At 38.9% G+C, this 27,956-nt stretch overlaps 1 protein-coding gene across 4 annotated transcripts in view; it reads right to left on the bottom strand.

Moving 5' to 3' along the window:
- Positions 1-334: 334 nt before the first annotated feature.
- ABCG2 (ATP binding cassette subfamily G member 2 (JR blood group)) overlaps positions 335-27,956 on the bottom strand; it is a 148,313-nt gene continuing 120,691 nt past the window's right edge. For all 4 annotated transcript variants that reach the window (XM_055434257.2, XM_055434256.2, XM_055434255.2 and 1 more), the window contains exons 7-16: positions 22,259-22,410; positions 19,766-19,870; positions 18,400-18,650; positions 13,931-14,013; positions 8,867-8,956; positions 7,287-7,411; positions 5,915-6,069; positions 4,004-4,093; positions 3,087-3,169; positions 335-539 (exon numbers count right to left, since the gene is read on the bottom strand). In XM_055434257.2, coding sequence (XP_055290232.2) covers positions 392-539; positions 3,087-3,169; positions 4,004-4,093; positions 5,915-6,069; positions 7,287-7,411; positions 8,867-8,956; positions 13,931-14,013; positions 18,400-18,650; positions 19,766-19,870; positions 22,259-22,410 — 1,282 coding nt within the window. In that variant the 3' untranslated portion in view covers positions 335-391. The remainder of the gene's footprint in view (positions 540-3,086; positions 3,170-4,003; positions 4,094-5,914; positions 6,070-7,286; positions 7,412-8,866; positions 8,957-13,930; positions 14,014-18,399; positions 18,651-19,765; positions 19,871-22,258; positions 22,411-27,956) is intronic.

Below are 27,956 nucleotides of genomic sequence, written 5' to 3'. Positions count from 1 at the left end.
GGATACCAATACCAGATATACTGGTAACTTGACACAAGTTTCTAGAACTCATTTCTTTTTCAGGTCAATAAATTAAACTAGATTTCTTTCCTATGGTTACCATCTGACAAGATGAACTAATATGTAGTACATAGTATCACTAGTTTATGACTTGGGTTCTTTCAAGTATAATTTAGTTCATTGTGATTTCTATAAATGTTTTTGTTGAAAATAATTCTTGCTGAACAACAGTATGAGACCAGTGAAAAGAAGACAACCAAAAATAACAAAACACATTGGCATAATACAAAAATAAATAAAAACATGAAAACAACCAAAAAAACTTCACTGGATATGAAAATCAAGATGTCCCTTTTTAATGGGGGGTAAATCATTGAAATTAAAGAGGAATTTAAGAAAATTTTTTAAGGAATAACAATTTCAGGTAGGCAATTGTAAGGAAGATAGCAATCATGCATGCCAAGGCTACGTGATTCTTCCACAGGCCCCAAGGTGAGATATCGATGCCCTGGTCTGTCAGAAATTCTTCACCAGTACATCTGAAATTCAACAGAAAAAGAATATGACTTCATTTTTAGCATCTGTCAAATTTTACTCAATATATTCATTGTTCCTTAAAGAAACCTACAGGTTACCAAGCCTTAAATAACCATCCCTTCATTTATAATAGAAAACAGTTTTAGAGAGTGTTTGTGGTGTGAGTGTGTGTATGTGTATGTGTATATGTGGTTTTAGCTTTATCATTCTATTTTATTGGGATATAACAGGGGTTCATAGGTCAATCATGTGCATCATAAAAATATACAGAAAATAGTCATTGAGTGCTTACAATTCTATTAGATACTATGAAGCAACCTGCATATAATTGTTTGTGTGTGTATGTGTTTAGTTGCTAAGTCATGTCTGACTCTGCAACCCCATGGACTGTAGTCCCCCAGGTTCCTCTATCCATGGGACTTCCCAGGCAAGAATACTGGAGTGGGTTGCCATTTCTTTCTCCAGGGGATCTTCATGACCCAAGGATAAAACTCGCATCTCTTGTGTCTCCTGAATTGGGAGTCGAATTCTTTACCAGTGTGCCACCTGGGAAGCTCCCATATAATAGTTTAGTTAATCCCTATGGCCACCTCATGCAAAGAGTTGACTCATTGGAAAAGACTCTGATGCTGGGAGGGATTGGGGGCAGGAGGAGAAGGGGACGACAGAGAATGAGATGGCTGGATGGCATCACCGACTCGATAGACATGAGTTTGAGTGAACTCCGGGAGTTGGTGATGGACAGGGAGGCCTGGTGTGCTGTGATTCATGGGGTCGCAAAGAGTCGGACACGACTGAGCGACTGAACTGAACTGAAAACAACCCAAATTTAAAAGATGAGGAGACTAAAGTTTAAGGAACTTGGTCAACTTCACAGATTCACACTCTGAAACAAGTTGCTAGTCCCCCCAGATAGGTTGGTTTCCAAGTCTATGATGCTGCCTCTCTTCAAAGGACAGAAACATTTATCAAGTAATTTTTCACTTACGCCTGATGGGGAAAGTCTCAGCTTTAGCAGATCACACTGAAGGCACTTAAAAAGATGACCGAAGCTATTTATAGGGCTCATTACTCACAAATCAGCCATATCAAAAAAAAGAAAAAACACAGGCTGAGAGTTCTAAAACTAGGGGAATAGGTGAATAGAGATTTCCAACCAGAGTCGCACTCTGTCAGCTCTTAGAGCAAGACTGGAATGAGCATCATAGATGCTCGGCTCTAAGACATTACCAGCAGGTCAAATTATCAGGTATGCCTTAGTGGGAGCTGGAACAGAGCAGATTAGGATGGAGTAGCCCTGATTAGAAAAGCACCTGGTATTAAAAATATCTGGCACCATAATTATTACCTGATTCCATTTTTCTGCTACTCTTGGAATTTAGCAGATTGAAAAAAAAAAAGTTATACTCAGATCAAAAGAAAGGGAGTAGGCAGGATAAGGAAAGCTTCTCTTCATAGAGGTTTTCTGGAAATACTTCTAAATAGCAATTTATCCTATTATTAAGAATTACTTCTAACCCATTTGAATATTCATGAGATTTAGGTTACCAGCATTCTCTTTTCTCTCATTAACATATCAAAATCAAACCGTTAACAACAATCATCAAAAAGAAATGTTACTTAACTTTAAAACAATACTTTTATTTCTATTAAAATCTGTTTTTGCTTATTATACCAAAAAAAATGAGATTTCCTTCTCAAGCTTACTGAAATATATGTTCCTTTCTTTAGAGGAAACATCCTTCAGTAGGGAGTATTCCAAGTCAGTCAAAAAAAAAAAAGATTGTGCAGACTTTGATTTCATGTTGTCTCCTGGATATAGGAGGAAGAGACAAGAGCCAGACTGGGGCAGGAAAATGTTCCCTCCCGCTCCTAATGCCCTTTTAGCTCTTACTACTAGCCATCGGTTGGGCTTCCCTGGTGGCTCAGATGGTAAAGAATCCACAGGCAATGCAGGAAACCTGGGTTTGATCCCTGGTTCAGAAAGATCCTCTGGAGAAGGGAATGGCTACCCACTCCGGTATTCTTGCCTACAGAATTCCATGGACAGAGAAACCTGGCGTGCTACAGTTCATGGGATCGCAAAGAGTCGGAAACGACTGAGCGACTAACACTTTCACCCTGGCCATGGGTTGAGCTCACAGGAATCCTAAATTCATGGGTCCATACACTTGATATAATCCATACAGTTCCAGTACTGTTAAGCCTTGATAAAAATACCAAAGCAGCTCTCATTTCAAACTCAAATGTTCTGAAAAATAGAAATCCAAACCCACAATTCAAACTGGAAAATGATCTTTTAAAAGACCCTAAACAAATAAGTAACACATAAGAAATGGTTCTCCAAGTAAAATACAATTTTGACCTGAATAGAATACCCAGGAGTTGTAGAGCACTTTCACACGCATTAGTGTATAACTCACTTTATAAATGAGAATATTCAGACTCAGAGAAGTCAGTGTCCATGAAAGGATTCCTCAGCCCAGTGGTATTTCTGTATCATACCGTAGCAGTAAGCAAACCCATTATGACACTGAACGCAAACTTACGTTGCATAGTCACAGGTATCGTTCATTGTTACATTGAGTCCTGGGCAGAAGTTTTGTCCCAAAAATTCATTATGCAGCAAAGCCTATAACATAAGTGGGAGCAGGATAAAGGAAATAGTTTTAAATTTCAAAAGGTTTCCAAAGAATTATTACAATTATGTCCACTAAGTTTAATCTCTGTTGTTATTTCTCAAAACAGTTTCACATTCACAGTCTTTGTCATACCAAAGCAACTAAAATTATTTTTCTTGGCAATCAAGAGGCCTAGGGTTGGGATCTGGGGCTCTGATACAAAAACCAAGAAGAGAGATCTCTGGCTATATTATCCCATAGCTCTTTCCTTCTTCTCTCCCCATTTTTATAACCCCATAGTACTATAATTAAAATGATACAGTGATACTCAATGACTATTGTTAATTTATAGTAACAATCTTTGTATTTTTCTTGTTTGTTCTCATCAAAATCAGTTCTAATTCTTAGGAGTTAGAAATTTAATTTTACTATATTAAGGCACATTTTTCTCTGGAGTTGATAAGCTTTCTAAAGTCAATAGTAGCTGTGAGTATGATTATGGTTTTTCTTCTAATTTCCCTTTCAATTCAAAATATGTATTCTAGGCCCTCATCTTCTCATTAATTTCTTTGATAAACTGAAACACTGTATTTTTTTTATATCAATTAGTCAATCTTTGTCCTTAACTATGAGTTATCTCCCAGTCCTTCAGCTCCCTCAGACAACAAGGTGACTGGAGAAATCCCAGGTGATTATCAAGTTGACCCAAGGCTTAGTAAAGGAAACTCCCCGTCACTGTCCTAAAACTTGCACAGCTCACGGCCAGGGCCATGAGAGGCTTTATTCTGGGTTGTTTCCAGCATGGGAACGATGAACCAGCACAGTGACAGACAAGGAGAACGTACCGCATAGCCGTATCGAGGAATGCTCAAGTATTGAAGCCATGACAACCAAGACACAACGGTTTTGAGATTTACCAACAGCCCTGAAAATATCTACAAAAAAACAAATACCAAGAATCAGATCTGGTGCCGTGATTTCATGAAGAATTCTAGCAAATAGCCTCTTTAAGTCCCTGACAGTCTCGTGAATACTTCTGCTAAGGCCAACTCTTCTTTGAAATTCTTCCCACTACTCTGAAGACTTACCCTATCCTCTTTGTATGTGTATATCTCTCTGGAGCTGAGGCTGTTTAGGGATCTAAATATATTTATAATATACATTTTATTTAACTGGGAGATTTCTAATTGTTGAGGCTTTTACTTTGTCTGTAACTGCACACAATGGAAGGTGAATAGTACTGATTTGCAATGATACAACCAACTATATATTCCCACCAATAAACACACCCAAATGTATCCTGAGCACCTCACGCCCCAATGTCTGTAACACAGTAATATTTGTTATTTACAAGGGTTTAGATTCTATCTCTGTGTGACTTTAGGAATAATTTTGGGTTCAGTTCACATGCTTAAAATAAACCAAAGGCTGTAACTGGTACACAGCATAATGTGGTAAAGCACAGCATGAAATATGGTCAATTCCTTCATTTAAAGCTGCAAAAAGGAGCATTACAATGAAGATTCCAGAAATGACCACTCCAGCAAGAGATGGCTACATGAGAAAATGTTCACATAAAACACTTTCTAACTGGCACAAGGTATGCTGGGATGGATATAACAATGACAATGTTCCTGGTGTGACCACATAGCTTTAAACTTGACCTAACCAAGTGCTTAATGCATAACACACAATATCTGAGTAAAATACAGTCTTATGACTAGTTTCTAAAGTTTTATATATAATACAAATCCTTAAATAATAACAAATCAAAGTACCGAATATATCAAATAAAACATTTTAATTTTGAAGAACACCTTATGTATTATATGACACTATAGAAAACATACGTAACGTTGCCCATTTTCTCAATAATGTTTAGATTGGCAGTTTTCAAACTCAGTAATGGAAGAATTAAACTTTGGCAAGAGTTTGTGCTAATACCTACCTTTTAAAGACATGTACTGCTACCATAGCAGAAATGGCATGTGTGTGAAGGAAAGAGGCTACACGTTTCTGTTTATTTGATGTTTGTGGGGGAAAGCAGTAACTGGTTCCCTTCACTTACTGATTCATCTTTGTGTGTGCAAAATGCAGGACCATGTAAGGTCAGGATTAAGTAACTATTTTTAAAAGGTAAAGAGAAATATATTGATATAAAGAAATGTCAGGAACCCAGAAAAGAGAGGTCCTAGTACTGGAATTTTTCAGTATTTTTAAAACACTCCTTTTCAAAATATAGGAGGAGCCCAAGACAGACCCATGCACATGTTGCTCTATTTTCATGGAACTTAGGTTTCCCCTTGGAGAGTAGTAGATCCAACCAAACCATCTCAGCTGCCGCTTACACAAGCCAGTGGTTCTCTCCCACCAGCAGGAAAGTCAGACAATGGACCTGTCATTTTAACAGTTCTTTTAAATTTTAAAAATAAAAATCTTTCAGGTTTTCAAAGTTCCTTCCAATTTATCGAGCTTTCACGGTATGTCACCAAGAGGCCTTTTTTTAAAGCTCATCAGTAACAATACATTGACTAAGGTTCTAATAACTGTATTAGAACAGCAGCAAAACTAGCTGGGGGAGATCAAGAAAAAGTTGATACATTCTCTAATAATATAAGCTATATTTCAATATACAGCCTCCTTGAAGCAAAGAGCCCAATGTACAGAATCCTCAAGCAGATCTTACAGGAGAGGCAAGTTTGGGGGCAGGAATAAGGGGAAATCATAATGCCTCAGGGAAGTACACTTGTACTTACCATCATAAACACAAAAGAGATGGTCATGAGCAGAGTTGCTATGGATACCACACTCTGACCTGCTGCTATAGCCAGTGCCATCGAACTAGCTGAATAAGCCACCATCATCAGGGTAAACATCATGATGAAGAAGGCCTCCACCTTTGGTTTCAGTCCTTGGGGAACAAAGAGGGGTTAATCCAACACTGCGTATCAGGGATTGTTTATTATGCAAAAAACATTGTAATACTTTGAGAAACTACTATCACAGTGAAAAAATTCATCCTTCATCCAACCGCCCAATATAACCATACAAAGTTACATGCAGTTTTCTTTTTTATGCTCACTGTATAAGCACATTTCCATGTAATGCTCTTGCTTCTTTATTTGTAATCATTAACAATTTCTGAGTGCCTGAGATGGAGAGCTGTAGGCAGACAACTAGCCAGAATCCTACTGCTTTTTCTTCTAAGAAGGAAACTTGCCAAGAGCACATTAATTTTATCTAGACATCACATTACTCACTCTTTGATATAAAAGCATTAATGAAGATAACTGGTAAGGTCAGGATTATATGACCACTCAGTGGTTTTAAAATCTGGGTGAGTGGGTCCATAATCCAAGTCTCCCAAGACAAATCACCCTATAACTCTGGGATTGAGGATGGGGTTAAATAAGCTTCATAAAACTGCTTTATAAACTAAAATGGGCTAATACTATGGGTCAAACAAGAATCTGAAGACTTCAGAACAGCCATAAGAACACCAGATAGGAATTTAAGAATCTAGGTTCTATGCCTGATTCTTTATGATACACCCTCTTATTTGTAAAACGGAAGTTTAAACTCAATCAGTAGTGCCTTGTCAAAAAAGAAATATTTTGGAGTGTGTATATGTTTGTGTGTGTGGGCATCTGTGTATGTGAGAAATAAAAGAGAATTCTGATACAATGAGTACTGTCTAAACAAAATGCACAAATCAATCTTTCTATATCTAGCAAACAAATATTTTATTACCAGTAAGCCCCAGAAGTCACTATCTTCATTATCTTTATGTATTCATACACAAAAATAAAAATATAAACAGGTAAGTAATAAATACTCCAGCTCCAGGTCCTCCTACATAGTGTAAAGTAGTTTTAGGAATTATTTCCATGTTTGTTGTATACAACACACAGTATGTCTATATATAGTTTTATAAACAGTTTTAAAAGTTACTTTGGAGAAAGCCTTGACCAAAATCTCCTTGGACAACAGTTATTTCAGAGCGTGCATAATGAACAGATGCTTCCTAATCTCAGGACTTGATTTATAGTTTTGAGAACCAAAGCATGTTTACAGAAAGTCCCCTCCCATCCAAGACTAAAGACACACATCTTTTGTCTTATTGCTTACCTAACAAGAAGTATGTTATACAAGTAAATATAATACTTGGTAACATCCTCATGGGGAGTAAATCAGATAACAGTTTTCCAAAGAAGTAAGATGACACTCTATAGTATCCACTGATATATTCATGTCTAGAAACAAAAATTCACATCATACATCCTCCATTAGTTTAAGACCAGGAGATTAAACCATTTGCTATACAGATGTCCTCCCTGCTATACAGATGGAATTGGTAAAGAATCCGCCTGCAATGCAGGAGACCAGGTTCAATTCCTGGGTCAGGAAGATCCACTGGAGAAGGGATAGGCTACGCGTTCCAGTATTCTCGGGCTTCCCTTGTGGCTCAGCTGGTGAAGAATCTGCCTGCAATGGGGGAGACCTGGGTTCTATCCTTGGGTTGGGAAGATCCCCTGGAGAAGGGTAAGGCTACCGACTCTGTATTCTGGCCTGGAGAATTCCATGGTCTGTATTGTCCATGGGGTCGCAAAGAGTCGTACAGGACTGAGTGACTTTCACTTTCATACAGATTTTCACTGCTACCAGAGGTCTAAGAACTACCACATCCCCATCTTCCACCCTTCTTCCTGGTCAGCATCAGGCACGTTTCACGTGTACGCCTCCCCTGGGATATCATCCCCCAAGCCTCTGTGCAATGACCCCTCTTGTCATCGCAGAACTCCTTCTGAATGCTGGCCAGTTTGCCTCTGAACACCCACTCTGGGGGAACAGGTCCTGCATCACTTCCTTTACTCCTGACACTGGCTCTCTTTGAAGGCCAGCCTGTCAGGAGCTCATTTCAGTGGTTCCTTTCTGCCTGCTTCTAACTATGAAGAAGGTGCTGTTGCTGTTCTCTAAGCCTCAAATGCAGCTTTGGGTCACTCATCTCTTTTACTTCTTCCCCTCTCATGATAATAAAAGAAAATGGCACTTCTTTCCATGATCATGCCTGCCAACCACAGTGCCTGCCAACCTGTCAGTGATCAAATTCTCTTTTCACCCCTCTTAGATTCTAAATCCCTCCTTTTCCTGAGATCTTCCTCCTGTAATTCCAAACTCTTCCACCGAGATCTTCATTCTTTCCCTCTCTAATGATTCCTTTCTTCAACATGTAAATACGCAGATCTCTTCCAACTATGAAAAACAGAAGAAACAAAACAGCTTACATTTTTTAAGGCTGCTCTCTGGCTCCTTCTTTCCCCTCCCACTGAAGACTTGGTCTGTATTCTTGGTCACCTTTACGCCCTCACCTTGAATATACTGTTCAACACACTACCTTCTCTCTACCGAGTCCCGCGAACTTTTCTTGTGACAGTCATCACAACTTCTTATTTGCTAAAAACAAAAGATCCTTTTCAGCCTCTTATTGCTTGCTTTCTCTGCAGCATGTAGATTTGTGGACGGTGCCCTAATCTTGAAACTCCTTTCTCCCTTTTGTATCAGGCCCCACGTGCTCATGGTTTTCCTCCCAGACTCTGGCTGCTCTTTGTCAATCAACACTGGTAACCACCAGGAACCAAGTCATAGCGCAGTTCTGGATGTGACCAGTCTGACCAGCAGCCCCCGTCCTGAAACAGAGACCTACTCACATAAACAGCTTCTTCTCCACCACCAGGAGCTCCACAGCTGACACGCTGCTGAAACACTGGTTGGTCGTCAGGAAGAAGAGCACCCCGGCTCTATGATGTGAGAAAGGGAACAAAAGCCAAAGCACTGCAGTCAATTAAACATTCTCAGGTCATTTTTCTTCCTGCAAAATTCTTCCCTCAAATGATATCTTAGCACATTAAACACACAACCTATTCTGGTTAAAACAGAGGGAAGCATGAGCCCCATCAGGTCACTCCCATACCCCTGCGTCTCCACAGTGGTACCCTTGGGACTCCACATAGCACAGTCTGAAATTCATGACCAAGTTTGCTGTAGATTGAACTGCATCCTCCCCAGTTCCTATGCTGAAGCTGGAATCCTCAGTGTGATGGGATTTACGGATGGTGACACTGGAAGCTGGTTGGGTTTAGATGAGGTCATGAGGGTAGGGCCCTCACTATGGATTACTGCCCTTAGAAGAAAAGGGAGAGACATCAGAGCTCTCCTCTGCCATGCAGGAACATAGCAAGAAGGAGCCAAATAAGAAGACTATCCTCTTTAGAATCCGATAATACTGGCAACCTTATCTCCAGAACTGCAAGAAATGAATTTCTGTGGTTTAAGCCACTGGGTCTATGGGTCTTTGCACCACGGCTTCCCAGGTGGTGGTAGTGGTAAAGAACCTGCCTGCCAATGCAGGAGACATAAGAGACATAGGTTTGATCCCTGGGTTGGGAAGATACCCTGGAGGCGGGCACGGCAACCCACTTCAGTATTCATGCCTGGAGAATCCCTGGGAAAGAGGAGCCTGGCAACTAGAGTCCGTAGGGTTGCACAGAGTCAAACACAACTCAATCAACTTAGCAAGAACACACAGTCTGTGGCAGTCAAGCCGACGATTACGTATTCCATAAAAATACCATCACCTTGGATTTTAACTAACAAAACACCAATTATAGTTCTTAAAGTATGAACAGAGAAACAGTGAGACAAATAAAGCCTGCAAAGGTTAAAAACCTCTATCAGCCACTTTTTTAAAAGTCAAGTAATGAAAAAACTAAAACAAGGCAAAGTGAAAGCCAGTGGAGGGAAACACTGACCAACACCTGATCATGACTGCACAACCCCCAACACAGCCTTGATTCTCTCCTTGACCAGCCCCTGCTAATGGGGTCTCTTTCTAATGAGCTCAAAACAGAAAACAAAAAAGAATGCTCATAAAGAAAAAATTAACTTGTGTACCTGTGAGAAAAAGAAGACTATTAATGCTTCTTTCTCAGTAAAATAATCGAAGTTTAAAAAGGAAAGTACTCAGTCTTTGGGACTCTGTGGGAGACGGTGAAGGTGGGATGATTGGGGAGAACGGCATTGTAGCATGTATATTATCATATGTGACCAGTCCAGGTTCGACGCATGATACAGGATGCTTGGGGCTGGTGCACGGGGATGACCTGGAGGGAGGATATGGGGAAGAGGGAGGTGGGAGGGGGGGTTCAAGAAAGGGAACACATGTACACCCAGGGCGGATTCATGTCAATGTATGGCAAAACCAACCAATATATTAATGTAAGGTAATTTGCCTCCAATAAAATAAATTTTAAAAAAAAGGAAAGTACTCAGTTAATCCACGCTTGGATAGATACACGAATTTTATGAAAGCACGCCAATACTCCTGAAACATTGCTGAGCTTTTCTTCCTAACCAAGTGATTTAACTGACATTGAGAATGTGAGTTGAAACTAAAAGAGACGTGGTGGCACATCATTTAAATGATATAAGAGAATTTTTAAAAAGGTAAACCCAAGTGCATAACCTTCTTAAAAAAAGAGTCCGTAGAGAGTCAGTAACTGTTTTTAACACTTCCTCCTCCCAAAACAAAGAACTTAGGGAATAGGTTGTTTTAAAAGTAAATGTTTATACAATAAAGAAATGGGAAATAGCCAGGCCTACAACACAAGCGACTATGCTACTTGGGAAACTAAGTGTGCTACTTGCTATACACAAATAAGCCTAACATCAACATGAAAGCTGACTTCAGAAAGTGGGACATGGCAATGTTCAGCTCATTTGTTAAGTGTTACATCTAATAGTACAATAATGTTCACAATGATTTTGAACTAGCACATGATGAAATTTCTTCTAAATCACAGGACAATTTATTTTATACTAAGTAATTTTATTGTTAAAGAATTTAATATATTCCAGTTCTTTCCAAGGCGGTAATGCATGTCTGTAATATCTATATATTGATCCAAATATTCTTAAAGTAACTTTTCCCTTAATTAATTATGATTTGTTTAGCTATCTCCACAACTCTGTAAGGTAGTCGTTAGGTCACAGAGCTCATATTCTATACATCATTATACAGGTCAAGAAAAAGAACACAGAGAGCATTTTTCTGGAACAATTCACTCCCAAAAAGGAGAACCAAACCACAATGGCCTCCAGGGCAACTTCAAATGATAAAAAGAGGCAGTAAGCTTAGGTCAAAAATACAAATTAAAATAGCTCCAATGCTCTGTTTTTCCAGAAAACATTTGACGAAACAGTTAAGGATCTTCTATATTTCTCTGGATTCTTTTACCAAGAGCTTTAATAACCGGATTTCTTAAATTCCACTTGAGGACAGGTTTCCCAACATTTTTTTTCCAAATGCTTCCTGCTACACAACACAAAAGGCCCACAAGCTCTAGATTCCTGTGATTACAGGAATCTGTGCTCTCTGCTTCACAAAAACACGGCATCTACAAAGGGTACACACTGCCTGTTACTAACAAGTTTCCAAACAGGTCAGAGAAGAGCACCTCCTTCAGGAAAGAGAAAAAGAAAAACAATGACATAACTCTGGAAAGAAAGAGCTATGACACAACTCTGAAAAAAAGAAAATGAAACTCCAATAATTATCTCGTGATCTGCTACCACGTAGGAGATATTTTACTTTACCTGAGGCACTGACTTTTATGCTTGTTCTTTCTTAACAGTCACCCTTTTTCCAGCTACCAAAACAGATTCAACTTAAGCTACTGCAACTTTGCCGAATAGTGAAATGGGGATAAACCCATCCAACCTTCTGTCTGGAAGGGTAACCTGAGGACCTCAGATGTAAAGCCCAGAGGACAGTGCCTGGCCCAGAACAGCTCTCAAAACACAAAGCCAAGGAGAACTCTACAATCTTCCACTCTGCTCAGCTCCTTTGTTCAGACTATACTGCAGTCCAGTACAAAGTTTCATCAGGAAATGTAGCTTTAACAGCATGCTGTAACCAAAATCAGGTACGGTAGTACTAACCCTACAACAGAAAAAACTTGAGTCCCAAACACCACCCCATGTCAAACAAATCAAAAATCAAAAAGAAATTAACTCACATGAAACAAAGGAAAAAAAAAAACAGATAAACTGGACTATGTCAAATTTTAAACATTTGTGCATCAAAGGACACACCAACTGAAAGAAAAGACAATCCACAGAATGGCAGAAAATATGTGCAAATTTATATCTGTTAATGGTTCATATCTAATATATACAAAGAATTTTACAGCTCAACAATTTTTTAAAAGGCCAATTAAAAAGATGGTTAAAGAACTTCAATAGGGCTTCCCTGGTGGCTCAGTGGTAAAGAATCGGTCTGCTAATGCAGGAGACACAGGTTCTATTCCTGGTCTGGGAAGAACCAACATGCTGTGGAGCAACTAAGCCCATGCACCACAACTATTGAATCTGTGTTCTTGAGCCCAGGAGCCACAACTACTGAAGGCCAAGTGCCCTGAAGCCCATGCTCCACAATAAGAGAAGCCACTGCACCAAGAAACTCATACATCGAAACTGGAGTAACCCCACTTGCCGCAGCTAGAGAAAAACCCATGCAGCAACGAAGACCCAGAAGAGCCAAAAATAAATAAATAAATAACGAAATTTTAAAAAAGAACTTCAACAGACATTCTTCCAAAGAGGATACATAGACGGTCAAGGCACATGTGAAAAGATGCTCAACAGTACAATAATTATTCAGTTCAGTTCAGTCGCTCACTCGTGTCTGACTCTTTGCGACTCCATGACTCACAGAATGCCAGGCCTCCCTGTCCATCACCAACTCCCGGAGTTCATTCAAACTCACGTCCATCGAGTTGGTGATGCCATCCAGCCATCTCATTCTCTGTCGTCCTCTTCTCCTCCCGCCCTCAATCCCTCCCCATCTCCCACTAATGAAAACAAAACAAAAAAATAAGTGTTGTTGAAGTTGGGAAAAATCTACAAGCCTGAGCACTACTGGTAGAAATGCAAAATGGTACAGCTGCTATAGAAGAGAGGATGGCAGCTCCTCACAAAATTAATGGAATTACCAAATAATCCAATAATTTCACTTCTGGGTGTATATCCAAAAGAATTTAAAGCAGAGACTCAAACAGATATTTACTTGTATATCCACATTCATAATCATTAATCACAAAAGCCAAAAGGCAGAAACAACCAGTACCCACGTTCAGATAAATCAATACACAAAATAAGGTATATCCACATAATGGATATTATTCAGTCTTTAAAAAGAAGTTTTGACACATGCCACAACATGGATGAACCTTGAAGATACTATGCTAAAGACAATAAGCCAGTCACCAAAGGAAAAATACTCTAAGATTCCAATTATATGAGGTACCTAGAACACTCAAATCCAGAGACAAAATGTATAACAGTGGTTTCCAGAGGCTGAGGAAAAATGGGAGTGGAGAGTTGTTGTTCAATGAGTACAGAGATTCAGTTTGGGAAAATGAAAAAGTTCTAGCATTGGGTGGTGGGGATGGTTGCACAATAATGTAATTAATGCCACTGAAGTGTACACTCAAAATTGGTTAACAGGGTAAATTTTATGTTCTTCCTAGTTTAGCATGATACATATATATGTTATATATGAATATGAAAACTCTCATTCAGCTTTCAATTCACTGACTTGTCCTACTCCTCAGTTTACCCTGTGCTTGTTTCAAATTCAAATTCTTAATGTAATTTCATAAACTTGAAAGAAAAGTAACCACATGCTCTCAAAATCAAGACCCAGATTTACTCACCTGTTCTGGATTCCTGAAGGATCATTTTTTAGACCATAGAAAATGGCACCGATAACCAGTCCCAGGATGACTGTCACAATTAACTTTTCAAAAAGAAAAAAGAATTTCAATTAAAGGTAAAAACTTAATACACCCTTTATTATTAAAATATATCTGACTACATAATCAAACCTCTCCACTGATACAGATATTTTAAATGGCTTGAATACAGTCCTCAGGAAAATATAAAATGTACATGTTACTACACTGCTTTTTAAGTTAAAGTAAAAATAATTTATCCACGTGTTCAGGAGACTGACAAGAAGACAAAGTAGAAAAGCTAAGATTCCCAGCGTTTTAGCAGGCACTGCCAGTTCACGGTCCATTTCAGGCTATGGGGCCTGGGAATTACACACAGTGAAGCAGAACAATGCAAGCGCCCAGAAAAGTAGTTTGGGGGGCGAAATAAAGCCCAACTGGCTAACAGTTCTGGCCTAAACTCTCAACCTTTGTGCTAATGAACATGCATAGTGTGATATTTCAAGAGGTTCCAAGAAAAACAGGATATCCTTACTCTTAACATGAAAAAACAAATAGAAATAAATAAAAATTTTAAAGTACACTTTAAAAAATTCTAACAATGGAACTTTACACAATAAGGAAGTAGGGGTAAGCTGAGGTCATCTATCCAACCTGGGGAGTCCACGCCTACAGTGGAAAAGCACACTGTCACTGTCACCAAAGCATTGGGCCAGCTCTCTCTGAGGGCACCCGAGTGCTCCCAGTACCCACCCTCCTGCCACTGCTTCTCCAGCAACCTCAGCCCAGAGGGTCTACCACCAACAGCTGGACCAAGTTGCCAATTCTTCGCCATTCTTACCCACCTTCACTGACTCCTAAGAGTGTTTGATGACTCCTAAGAAGACTGGATAAACATCACTTTCATTTTTAAGATTTTTAAGGTTGACAAAATGTCTCTTAAAGATACTTTTATAAACAAAGATTTAGGGTTATGTTATAACTTATATAAGGAAATTATATTTATTACACTTTTAATTAAATTTTATTAAATGTATAAATATAAAGATATAAGATATGATCATCCAAAGAAAACAAAATATCCTACCATATACCTTGTGGAACCTTCAGAGTTAAAAAAAAAAAAAAAAACACCCCAGCACTACAACAGTGCAATGGTATCAAAGCTTGTAATAACTTGTCAAGACACTTTGGGCACGAGGCAAACAAAACTGTAAAATAAGATCATGATCTGTGAAGACTAGCTGGTGAAGACCACAGCCTGGAAAGAATAGGATTTAAGATGTACTTAAAAACTGCCTTGCTAAAAAAACAGTCAAAAATTTGAAGAAAAAAAAATTTACTACCCTGGCTTATCTTTATTACCTTCAAAATGTACTATACTTCATGTCAACAATCTATACTTTCACACTGTAAAACTCCAAGAATATTCAGACTTTTAAAAGCGGACACTCTACGTGCTTTGCTTCTTTTGCATTCAAACTTAATAACATATTAACAGACTGTCAGTTTTATCATTAAGATGTTTCCTAAAGGCTTCAAAGTGCTAAAAGTATTTTCAAGGAAAGTTTTCAAACACTGACAAAGTGATTAATCTCATAATTTTAGCATGCTTTTACAAGGTGTGTCTGTTATTCCTTTTTCCATTAAGGAAAAGAAAACATATAGGAAGACTAAACTTTTCTCACTGGAGCAAAGAGACTCTATCCTATGAGTTCTGTGTAGCTAGAGTCTTTTGAACAGAAGGGGGAAAAAAAGGAAATTTCCTAAATATGTAATTCTAATTTCTTTCAATTGTGTTTGCCAATATTTTTCAAGGTGAATTCTAAGGGATGTTTATGGCTGTTGCTGAAAAAATTAATCCATAGTCAAATGTTAAATGTGCTAAGAGAAACTATGACTCTCCCAGAGACATGATAATATTTTGCAAATTGATTTGACCAGGAAAACTTTGGGACATTAAATGAATATTAAATCTTATATAGAAAATCCATTCATTTCAAGACCTTCCAAAGACAACCTTTGGTTAAATGCATTACCAGAAGCAAAGTCTAGCTCATGTAAACGACTAGTTCAAAATTAACTATGGCTATAAGACTATCCACACCAGATTTATCAACAGGAAGCCATAAAATATTTTAATAGCTCCACATTCAAACATTTAGAGAGGTTAACAGACTGACTCCCAAGATTAAAAAACCCTAAACCGAAGTCAGCAAGCTATGCCCTAGGCTTATTTCTGTTCAGTCCATGAGCTAAAAATGGTTTGTGGGTTTTTTGGACCATTTTTTTAAATGGCAAAAAAAAAAAAAAATTTCTTGTCATGTGAAATTCATATACAATTAATATTTCAGTGTCCATGAATAAAGCTTTATTGGAACACAGTCATGTTTATTTTTTAAATGTGTTTATGGCTACTTCCTTCCTAAAATGGCAGGGTTGACTACGTCAGACAAAGACCATGTGACCCACAAATCCTACAGTATTTACTCTTTGACCCTTTACAAAAAAGGTCTACCTATTTCTGGTTTAAGCTAACTTACCAGGACTGACTCATCTGAAAAAGAGTTTCCCCCCACAGCAGATGCTCAGGGAGAAGCAAGATTTTGTCCTTGTTCTGGGAGATTATCACTGCTGTGAACATTGTTGGGATTCCTTTGGCGGAGTTGAGTTCACTGAGGAGGAAAGTAGGCTGAACATGCAACCTGGAGACACTAGGCCTGCCTGGAACTGGAATCTGAAGAAAACCTAGCACCAAAAGATGCAGAAACCTGGTGTACTACTAAAAATAGCCCTACATTATAATCACCCCTGCCCAGAACTACCACATGGAGTCATTTCCTGGTATTAGCAGGAGGATTCCCTTGGATATCAAAATCTACAGATGTCCAAGCCCCTTATATAAAATGAAGTCCTTTTACAGTTAGCCCTCCACATCTGTGAGTTCCTCCAACCTCAGTGGGTGCAGAACTTGTGGATACTGAGGGCCGACCATATGTGACTTGGACAAGATATTTAGAAACCACTTTCAGAAGCAAGAGAAATTTCTTTTCCAAATAAAAAAATTGAATGCATAAATCACACTAAAGAGTCAACACTCTTCTATCATTTTACTGTTGAACAATGGATAATGAGGTTGACATTATTTACAGAAGTTGTTCCCAAATAACATCAAATCTACTAAAAGAATTAAAAAGTGTCCTTGACTGAAAGTACATAAAACTGTTCATGTTCTGACAAATGCCAAATAACAAGTAAAAAGTGTCTGGATTAATGAGCAGCATGTCTCGAAGGATATAGGCTCTCGAAATTAATACTTAAAAGGCAACAGTACCACAGTATGAAAATGATGGCATGAATAGTAAGAAATCAGTGATATTTCATTAGAGCCAACAACACGTCATCTTTCAGTACTCAGTAGAAATTCAATGAAAATAAAATCAGCTACTCCCAAAATAACTGGTTAAATTGACTTCCTTAGAAAGGATGAAAAAATGAGGGTTTTGGATGACAAAGGGCTTAAGAATAACAGAAAAATCATAAAGGAGTAACCATCAACAACTATCAATGAAGTCGGGCAAAAGAGAAAAAAGAACATTAATTCAACTTAATTAAGAGAAGGTCAGTCTGACAGTGAAGAGTCTTACTACTGAACAGAATTCCAGTCTGCTTACTACTTTTGTGTTAACTGCATACTGTTTTAGGTATCTAGTGCTCTCCTAAGATCTGAACCCCTAAATGAGGAAGGTTGATTAAAAAGGACAGAATCTGTAAACATGCTCTTGGAGAAACCAGTGAGCGGCCCTACTGCTTTCAGGGGCATTTAGCAACACCAAGCTGAAGATGTCCCTGGCCACCTGATGTAAGATACAAACCAACCAACCGCTTTCCTTTCTTCCCCTCTTCCCTTCTTCCCTTCCTTTCTCATTTCCTTTCTCCATTTCTCTGCTTAAACTCTCTTCCAAGCCCCTTTTACCATTTGACATGCTATTTATTTCTATATGAATTTATCATCTGTCTCTCCTCATAAGAAAGCTCCCCAAGAGCAGGGATTTTATTTCTGTTCATGGCTATATACAAGCTTCAAAATGTAGTGCATAATCAGTAAGAACTTATTGAATGCATCAGGAAATGAACATGTGCAGCCATCAGAAAACCACAAATGTGGTCAAACATCTTCTTTACTTCACAAGTTTTGGAAAAAAATGTTTTTTCTACAAAGATTATCCATTACAGCTTGTCTGAACCAAAAAAATTCTGAGTGGGTGATCAAACAAAAAAAAAACCCCACTAAAAATAAGTCTTTCTAAAAGTAAAAACCTAATTAGGTTTTGCTTGTTTCTATACCCTAAATGGAATGGGGATAAATAAATACAGTGTGGGCAGAAGATAAGCATAATATCCCCCAAATGAGTATTTTACAGCATAATTAGAAGAGTCTGGTAGGTTACCTGAGCTATAGAAGCCTGGGGATTACCCAGTAAATTTTTGAATGAACGCCTGGAAATCCATTTGAGCTGATGACAGAAGGAGGTGGCATAAGTGATCTCCTTGTAGGATGAAAGCTTCTTCCTTTTCTGATCCCCTGAGAATTTATCTAATTCAACTTTTGTTTCCTTGAAGGAGGAGGAGTTGACGTAAAACCCAGCTAATTTTTCTATGAGTGGGGTATCTTTCTCGGAAGGCTCTTCAGTCTCCTTGGCTGTGGAATAAAAGCAGATAAAAAGGAAACATTATTTTAAAAATAACAACAGATTTAATCCATTTTTCTATAACCCCTTTCTTAGATTCTACTCTAGCACCTTCATTCTAAAGCTTGAGTATAAAAAAATTAGGGGTTCTGTCACTGCTTTACAAGGTAAGAAAACAGACTAAATTGGCCTCCTTCCATAAACTTATGGATACAGGAAATTCACTGATCTTTTCCTAATTATAATATTTGGACCCTAAATCTTTCAAAAGAGACTTCTCACAATTCAGAGTTATAATTCCTAAAACAAAACAAAACACCTGGTCCTTGCTTTCTACAATGAATAAATGCATAAATTGCCAAGTTTCTTATTTCAAAACACTACGCAGTTGGCCCTCTGAATCTGCAGACATGGAACCCAGGGATATAGAGGGCCTATAGAAGGACTTGAGCATCCCTGGATTCTGGTATCTACAGGGCACAGGGGGCAGGGGTTCTGAAACCAATCTTCCATGGAAACCAAGGGACCACTCTGTAAACAATGAGCACTTCTCTTAAAATGGGAACTCTTGTTAGAACTGACATTGTCCTATCAATGCTCATTTACAGATTAAATAAATAGCACTCTTACAGATGAAAAAAATCTGTGTTGACTGATGTTATTAGATTGAACGTTTGTGTGTCCCCAAAATTCATAGGCTGAAACCCAATCCCCAGTGTGATGGTATTTGAATGGAACGACTTTGAGGGATGATTATTAGGTCATGAGGCTGGAGCCCTCAGGAGGTGGGATTAGTGTCCTTATGAAAGAGCCCCCAGAGCGCTCCCTCCCCACTCCCACCACCTGAAGAAGCTATAATAAGGTTGCCCATCTATGAACCAGGAAGCAAGTCCTCAACACTGAATCTGCTGGCACCTTGATCCTGGACTTGCTGTCTCCAGAACTGAGAGAAGAAAATGTCTATTGTTTAAACCATCAAGTCTATGGTATTTTTGTTGCATCAGCCAAACAAACTAGTACAACCAGTATCAGAGGATAGCACTTATATAAATTCACACTACCACATTGCTAAACTTCAGCCAACTCAATTAGAAAATAATCTGTGATTCTCAACAGATTTGCTTACCTTCATCACCTGTGTCGTCTTTGTTTAACACCACAGCAGAAGAGTCTCCATTAATGATGTCCAGGAAGAAGTCTGCAGGGTTATTATAGGGCTCACAGTGGAAACCTACAAAAGAAGGTAACTCAGGTACACAAAACTGATAGTCCTGGTAAATAAAGACTGTTTTAGAGAGTGAGGGAGGTGCTACTAGAAAAGACAGAATCTAATAATTTCTCCCTCATTTTCCTTCTCTCTTCTCCCCTCATTAATTTATATTTTCTTTTTATATACTTAATCACAATATTTCAACAATTTTCTGACTCTTTGCAAAACAACATACTCCAAACCAACCTTGGACTATTAGAAAGTCTTACATTAGAGCTTGGTCCTTACCCATCATAATTCATGAGACCTGAAATAGCTAGCAATATGCTCTGGTGCTTATCAGAACTTCTTAAAAAATCTAGACATGGGTCTAAGAAAAAAAAAAAAACACATTGAAATAAAAATCCATGGAGAGACTAATGTTCTTTAAAGCAAGGCAACAAGCAAAGCCAGCTAAGGCACAGAAGGACTGTGTTTGGGAGAGGCCTGGGGCGTGTTCTGCTCTTCAAGTTCACTAAGAGACTGCTAGAATGCTAGTACCCACTTCAGCAATGATTATTTCTGCTCCTACTAAATTCAGGTCCAAATAGTTATTTATTATGCTATTATAATTCCAATATAGAGAACAAATCACCAGAACAGCATTCTCAAGAGAATGTAGCTGGCACAGCACAGTTGAATGCTTACCTTGACCTCTCCAGGCACTGTAACAGGCAAGAACAAATCTGACTCCATACTGGATCTGCTTCTTTTACTTTAACCTTTGTATTCTATTGCTTTTGCTACAAGTTAAGAATGTCACTGGAAAAGACTCTGAAGTTGGGAGGGATTGGGGGCGGGAGGAGAAGGGGATGACAGAGAATGAGATGGCTGGATGGCATCACCAACTCGATGGACATGAGTTTGAGTGAACTCTGGGAGTTGGTGATGGACAGGGAGGCCTGGCGGTCTGTGATTCATGGGGTTGCAGAGTCGGACAGGACTGAGCAACTGAACTGAACTGAAGAATGTTGTCTGTAGCCTGAAATATATGGGATAGCCTATTCTCCAGGGTCTGATCTCTAAAGGTGTAACACTTTTCCATTCATATAGAGATAAAAAGTTGCAGAACAAAGAATAACATTTGTCTTGCTGGAAGTTTATAGGAACACTATGACCAGACCCACACAGGCAGATGCAAGAACAAAGGATTCCAACACCAACAAGTCTGCAGCAATCAACCACACCCCCTTTCCTTTTAGTATAAAAGAAACCTGATTTATAATGTGGGTAAGATGGTTCTCTGGGATGCTAGCCCATCATCTTCTTGGTCTGCTATCTTTCCAAATAAAGTCACTATTCCTTGACCCAGCAAATTATGTCTTGATTTATTGGCCTGTTGTGCAGCAAGAAGTATGAGCTTAGATGCAGTAACAACATGATCATGTGAACTCAGCTTTGCCTGTAGTCTGACTCTTAGGTTCAACTCCCCAAAACTCTTAACCCATGTAGGCTTAATTTTAAATGATAGAGATTAAACAAAGACATTTTAAAATATGACTGGCAAATATTTTAAACTATATTTGAGGTCATGGAGCATCATCTACAATCATATCCAAGTACCTCTAAAACAAAGTAGACTGCATGAGTCATTTAAAAATTATATATTTCCATTTTAAATAGAATCAGGCAGTCCAGAACCATCAGAAATGTTGGCCCATTGAAGTCAGACTCATGACTAGCCATTGTATTGACAGGTAAGTTGCATACATGCTAAATCCATAACCTAATATCACTAGAAAATTTAAATATAATAGCATCTCCATGAACCCTCACCAAGGAAAACCAACATCCCATGTAAGGGAAGAACATGATAAACCTTAATCTGTATTAGCTAAGAAGACAAATAACTTAGGGACATTAGATCTTTCCGAAAATATCCATCTGACAGATAACTGGCCATGAGGTCAATATATTTATTGAACTGTCAGGGAAAAGTCACCAGAACTGAGGACAGCAGATATAGCCCCATTAGAAATACACACACACACAAAAAAAAAAAACATATGTGTGCATGTACTCAAACAGGACAAAAAAGAGACATAAATAATAAACTGGCACTGCAAAGCAAAAAAAAATTCTAGCACCAAACTAACCAAAGATGTTTCAGAGCAGTGGAAACTGTGATATATGTATATCTATCACTGACTCTGTGGACATGAGTTTGAGTGTACTCCGGGAGTTGGTGATGGACAGGGAGGCCTGGTGTGCTGTGATTCATGGGGTCGCGGAGAGTCGGACACGACTGAGCGACTGAACTGAACTGAACTGAACTGATTCCAAGATCAAACATCATTCCAAGTGACCCCTTTGTTCTCTTTTAGGATACTATTAATGAAGGATCTTACAGTACAAAAAAGGCAACCATACCAATGGCTTCAAAGTAGCCCAAGGCCTCCTGAGCAGGCCCATGGAACATTAGTCTTCCTGAGGCCAACAAGGTGAGGCTATCGAACAACTTGAAGATGGAATAACGAGGCTGATGAATGGAGAAGATGATTGTCCGTCCTTGTTTAGACATCCTAAATTAATAGTGAGAAGATAACAATGAGTCATTAAATATCTGAAACTTACATTTCTTGGTAACATACTTTATTACCTCTGCCTTTAGATCATTTATTCCTCATTCAATTTGATTTCCTCTTACTAACTTCTCATCTCACATAATCTATCTGATAGTTAGGGAACCTAAACTTAATGTTTTCATGAAACCAGGGTTTCTAAAGTGTTTTCCATGGGCAATCTAGAATCAATCAGAATATTAATTAAAATGTATACTCCTGGACAGTCTACTCAGACCTGCTGGGTCCAGGGAAGCCTATTTTAACAAGCACCCAAGCAATTTGTAAGTACACTCAAGTTTGAAAACTTATTATGAACTAAATATTAAAACAACTGTCATATGCCCCATCCTTATTGATCATTTATTTAAGTCTTCTGGCTCTTTCGGAACTAGTTTTCAATTCTCTGCCTTAAAATTACAATTGACCTTACTGAGTACTGACTATATCTTTGTTTTTATAGATGATCTCATCTAAATTCTCACAATATTGTTACAAAACAGTACCAATAATTTTACCTTTATATAACAGACAAGGCTCAGAGAACTAAGCAATGGCTCAAAGCATCACAGTTAGAAGGGTCAGGGAAGGGATTTGATCCCTGATCTAATACCATGGCCAAAAGAGCAACTCCTGTCTTCATACAGGAGCTACTACTTATGGACAGAAGAAATAAAAGCCAAAATCACCACTCAATAACTATTATTGAAAACAATAAACTACTATTATTAGTAGTAGTATGAGAAGAATCATATCAATTTAAACATTTCTGAGTACTATATGCTAGCCATGGATACAAGTTTGTTCTAACTCAAAAAGACCAATCGTTTTGATACAAGGAGGAATAAAAGTAGCTGAAGGTGCCTTGTAAGCCAAATAGGAGACTAAACCCATCTGAAGATGATGTAAGTAGTGTATCAGAGGGACTGACAGGGAGAGAAGGTGGAGGAAGACAGCGAACAAAATGTGCCATAACAAGATCTACTCAAAAAACAGCCAGTAGTTCAGTGTTACTGCAAAGCTGAGGTATGTGTGGAGAGGCAGGGACTGGAGACTGCAAAAAAGACAGCAACAAAAAACAGGCCCATGATGAATCCTGCCACTCAGAGTTGGCTCATTAGCCAGTAGACAGTAAGGAGCCAGTAAAGGACTGGCAGCAGGGAGATAGACTGGTGTGAGAACTCTGTTCTCCAGGTGTGGTCTGAGGTATCAGTATCAGTATCCCCTATTAGAAATGGAGAACCTAGGCCTCCCATTCAGAGATCTAGAATAAGAATCTGCTTTTTAATAAGACCCTAAAGTGATTAGTGGGCTTCCCTTGTGGCTCAGCTGGTAAAGAATCTGCCTGTAATGCGGGAGACCTGAGTTCGATCCCTGGGTTGGGAAGATCCCCTGGAGAAGGGAAAGGCTACCCACTCCAGTATTCTGGCCTGGAGAATTCCATGGACTATCCATGGAGTCGCAAAGAGTCGGACACGACTGAGTGACTTTCATAATTTCATAAAGTGATTAGTATACCCAGTGGAATTCCTGACAAATGAGGTTAAAGCTCTCCAATGTGAAGAAAGATGCTTGTGAGCTAACTAGTCCAAAACATAATGAAGCATAACATATTATGATATTCTATGTCAAGTCATAATTGCAAAAAAAAGAAAAATGGCTGTCTGAGGAGGCCTTACAAATAGCTGTGAAAAGAAGATAAACAAAAAGGAAAGGAGAAAAGGAAAGATACACCCATTTGAATGCAGAGTTCCAAAGAATAGCAAGGAGAGATAAGAAAGCCTTCCTCAGTGATCAGTGCAAAGATATAGAAGAAATCAACAGAATGGGAAAGACTAGAGATCTCTTCAAGAAAATTGGAGATACCAAGGGAACATTTCATGCAAAGATGGGCTTAATAAAGGACAGAAATGGTATGGACCTAACAGAAGCAGAAGATATTAAGAAGAGGTGGCAAGAAAACACAGTAGAACTGTACAAAAAAGATCTTCACGACCAAGATAATCACAATGGTGCGATCACTCACCTAGAGCCAGATATCCTGGAATGTGAAGTCAAGTTGACCTTAGGAAGCATCACTACAAATAAAGCTAGTGGAGGTGATGGAATCCCAATTGAGCTATTTCAAATCCTAAAAGATGGTGCTGTAAAAGTGCTGCACTCAATATGCCAGCAAATTTGGAAAACTCAGCAGTGGCCACAGGACTGGAAAAGGTCAGTCTTCATTCAAATCCCAAAGAAAGGCAATGCCAAAGAATGCTCAAACTACCACACAATTGCACTTATCTCACACGCTAGCAAAGTCATGCTCAAAATTCTCCAAGCCAGGCTTCAACAATATGTGAACCGTGAACTTCCAGATGTTCAAGATAGTTTAAGAAAAGGCAGAGGCACCAGAGATCAAATTGCCAACATGCGCTGGATCATGGAGAAAGCAAGAGAGTTCTAGAAAAACACCTATTTCTGCTTTATTGACTATGCCAAAGCCTTTGACTGTGTGGATCACAATAAACTGGAAAATTCTGAAAGAGATGGAATACTAGACCACCTGACCTGGCTCCTGAGAAACCTGTATGCAGGTCAGGAAGCAACAGTTAGAACTGGACATGGAACAACAGACTGGTTCCAAATAGGAAAAGGAATACGTTAAGGCTGTATTCTGTCACCATGCTTATTTAACTTATATGCAGAGTACATCATGAGGAACGCTGGGCTGGAAGAAGCACAAGCTGGAATCAAGACTGCCGGGAGAAATATCAATAACCTCAGATATGCAGATGACACCACCCTTATGGCAGAAAGTGAAGAACTAAAGAGCCTCCTGATGAAAATGAAAGAGGAGAGTGAAAAAGTTGGCTTAAAACTCAACATTCAGAAAACAATGGCATCCGGTCCCACCACTTCATGGCAAATAGATGGAGAAACAGAGGAAACAGTGGCAAACTTTATTTTTGGGGGCTCCAAAATCACTGCAGATGATTACTGCAGCTATGAAATTAAAAGACACTTACTCCTTGGAAGAAAAGTTATGACTAACCCAGAGAGCATATTAAAAAGCAGAGACATTACTTTGCCAACAAAGGTCCATCTAGTCCAGGCTATGGTTTTTCCAGTAGTCATGTATGGATGTGAGAGTTGGATGATAAAGAAGACTGAGTGCCGAAGAATTGATGCTTTTGAACTGTGGTGTTGGAGAAGACTCTTGAGAGTTCCTTGGACTGCAAGGAGATCCAACCAGTCCATCCTAAAGGAAATCAGTCCTAAATGTTCACTGGAAGGAATGATGTTGAATCTGAAACTCCAATACTTTGGCCACCTGATGCGAAGAGCTAACTCATTTGAAAGGTCCCTGATGCTGGGAAAGATTGAAAGAAGGAGGAGAAGGGGATAACAGAGGATGAGATGGTTGGATGGCATCACCAACTCAATGGGCATGAGTTTGAGTAAACTCCAGGAGTTGGTGATGGACAGGGAGGCCTGGCGAGCTGCAGTCCATGAGGTCGCAAAGAGCTGGACATGACTGAGCGACTGAACTGAACTGAAGTCATCATTCTCTAATGAACACTGTTAATATAATTAATTACAGATAATAAAAATACCATGGCTGTATTCTTTAACTGAACCTGAATCCCAGACCTGTTACTTGACGTCTTCACTTACATGTGCAATTGATATCTCAAACTTAAAATGTCTAAAATCTTAGACATTTCCATCGTCCCAGTCCTTTTTATTCTAGCATAGGGGCTTGCTTACAAGGGCATGGACATCAGAAGAAGCAAGCTAGGGTTTTCCCTGGTAGTCCAGTGTTTAAGAATCCACATGCCAAAGCAGGGGACACTGAGTTCCATCCCTGCTCCAGAAAGACCCCACATGCCGAGGGGCACCTAAGCCCATGTGCCACAATTACTGAACCGGTGCTCGAGAGCCCATACTCCACAATGAGAAGTCACCTCAATGAGAAGCCTGTGCATTGCAACAAAGAGTAGCCACCACTTGCTGAACTAGAAAACTTCCCCATGTGCAGGAACGAAGACCTAACATGCCCCCCAGATAATATATACATATATATATTACAGAAATGAAACTTAAAGAAAAAGATAGGTAATGATACGAGGGGATGCCATACAAGGACGGTATGTCCAACAGCTTCTTAAAAATGGGGAGTAGCGGGAATTGTCCCAGAGGTGATGAGCATAGGGAACCGCCAGGGTGACTGGAAACTGATCAAATTGAACAATTAAGTTACTTTACTGAGGAAGAAAGGAAACGTACTGAGATAATGGGAGCCAAGTTTCTCACTGTCTGAAAAGTCATTTAAAAACACGGAAAGGCGGAAGGCTAAAAAGAGCACTCAAGTATTAGATCAGGATTGGAAATAATACAAATCCACTTTAAAAAAAAATATGTACACACTAATAGCACAATAGTTACAAATATGCTTATGCATGTAAGTTCTATTCAAACTATTACACACATACATATAACATATTATAGTAAATACATTTCCAAATAAAATATACATATGTATTTCTATGTTATATACACATACATACACATTTCTTAGGTCTGTCTGCTAAGTGGGTCTAGAAGCAATGACACTCCCACAGCAGTGAGCACACCAAGTAACCAGATCTTGGTTTTTAAATCATAGCTAAACTGGGAGGAACCAGGACTCCATGAAGAAACATCTGATACAGGAAAAGTACAAGATAAGCCTGGAACATCTTGCTGACCATAAGGTAAAGAAATGCTTAAAGAATGACAGGGACATGTAAAAACGACACAAAAGGCAGACTGAGGAGGCTCCCACTGGCCAAATCAGGGTGAATTTTGTCATGAAAATAAGTAAGAATAACAGAATATAACCCACTTAATAAAAGGAGAAAACGAGTAAACATATGAACAGAGAAGGAAGAAAGTTTCTTTACAGTAAAAGACCAACGAATGCATGTTGAATGAGCGATGTAAAAAGAAAATCACCACTTGGTTACCCTCTACTCATAGCTGATAGAGGCAGTTGTGAATATAGGCTAAAACTGGTACATGAAGATTTTATGAGGAATAGGATACTGGCCTAATATCTGATTATCTCCCTTAATAAAATACTAATTAATTACAAAGGGAAAATAGTTATTTCATAGCAGATAAAGCCAGCAGATACCAACATGACCAGCTGATGAAGGTTAACATCATCCATGATGGGAGAAGTCAAAATCACACAGCCTGATGTTATCACTGAGAATACAGCATCATTTCTGCAGCATCCCTGCCACGAATTCACGGCATGAGTCTGATCATGAGGAAACACTGGATGGATACAACTTGAACCAAAAAAATAAAAATAAAAGAGGGGGGTTTCTGGAGATAATCCTGAGCCAGAAAGGGAAAAAAGACACTTCTGGGGCAGCTGGGGAAGTCTGACTGGAGTTCATGGACTGGATGGTGACAACAGCGTCAGTGCTGTTGACTCTGTGGCTGGGAGGTGTGTAAGGCGGTAACGAAGTACT

This window comes from Moschus berezovskii, chromosome 5 (assembly GCF_049115385.1).
Source record: "Moschus berezovskii isolate FMDL1 chromosome 5, NW_MosBer_1.0, whole genome shotgun sequence".
Taxonomy (NCBI): domain Eukaryota; kingdom Metazoa; phylum Chordata; class Mammalia; order Artiodactyla; family Moschidae; genus Moschus; species Moschus berezovskii.
This window is presented reverse-complemented; position numbering and strand designations above follow the sequence as displayed.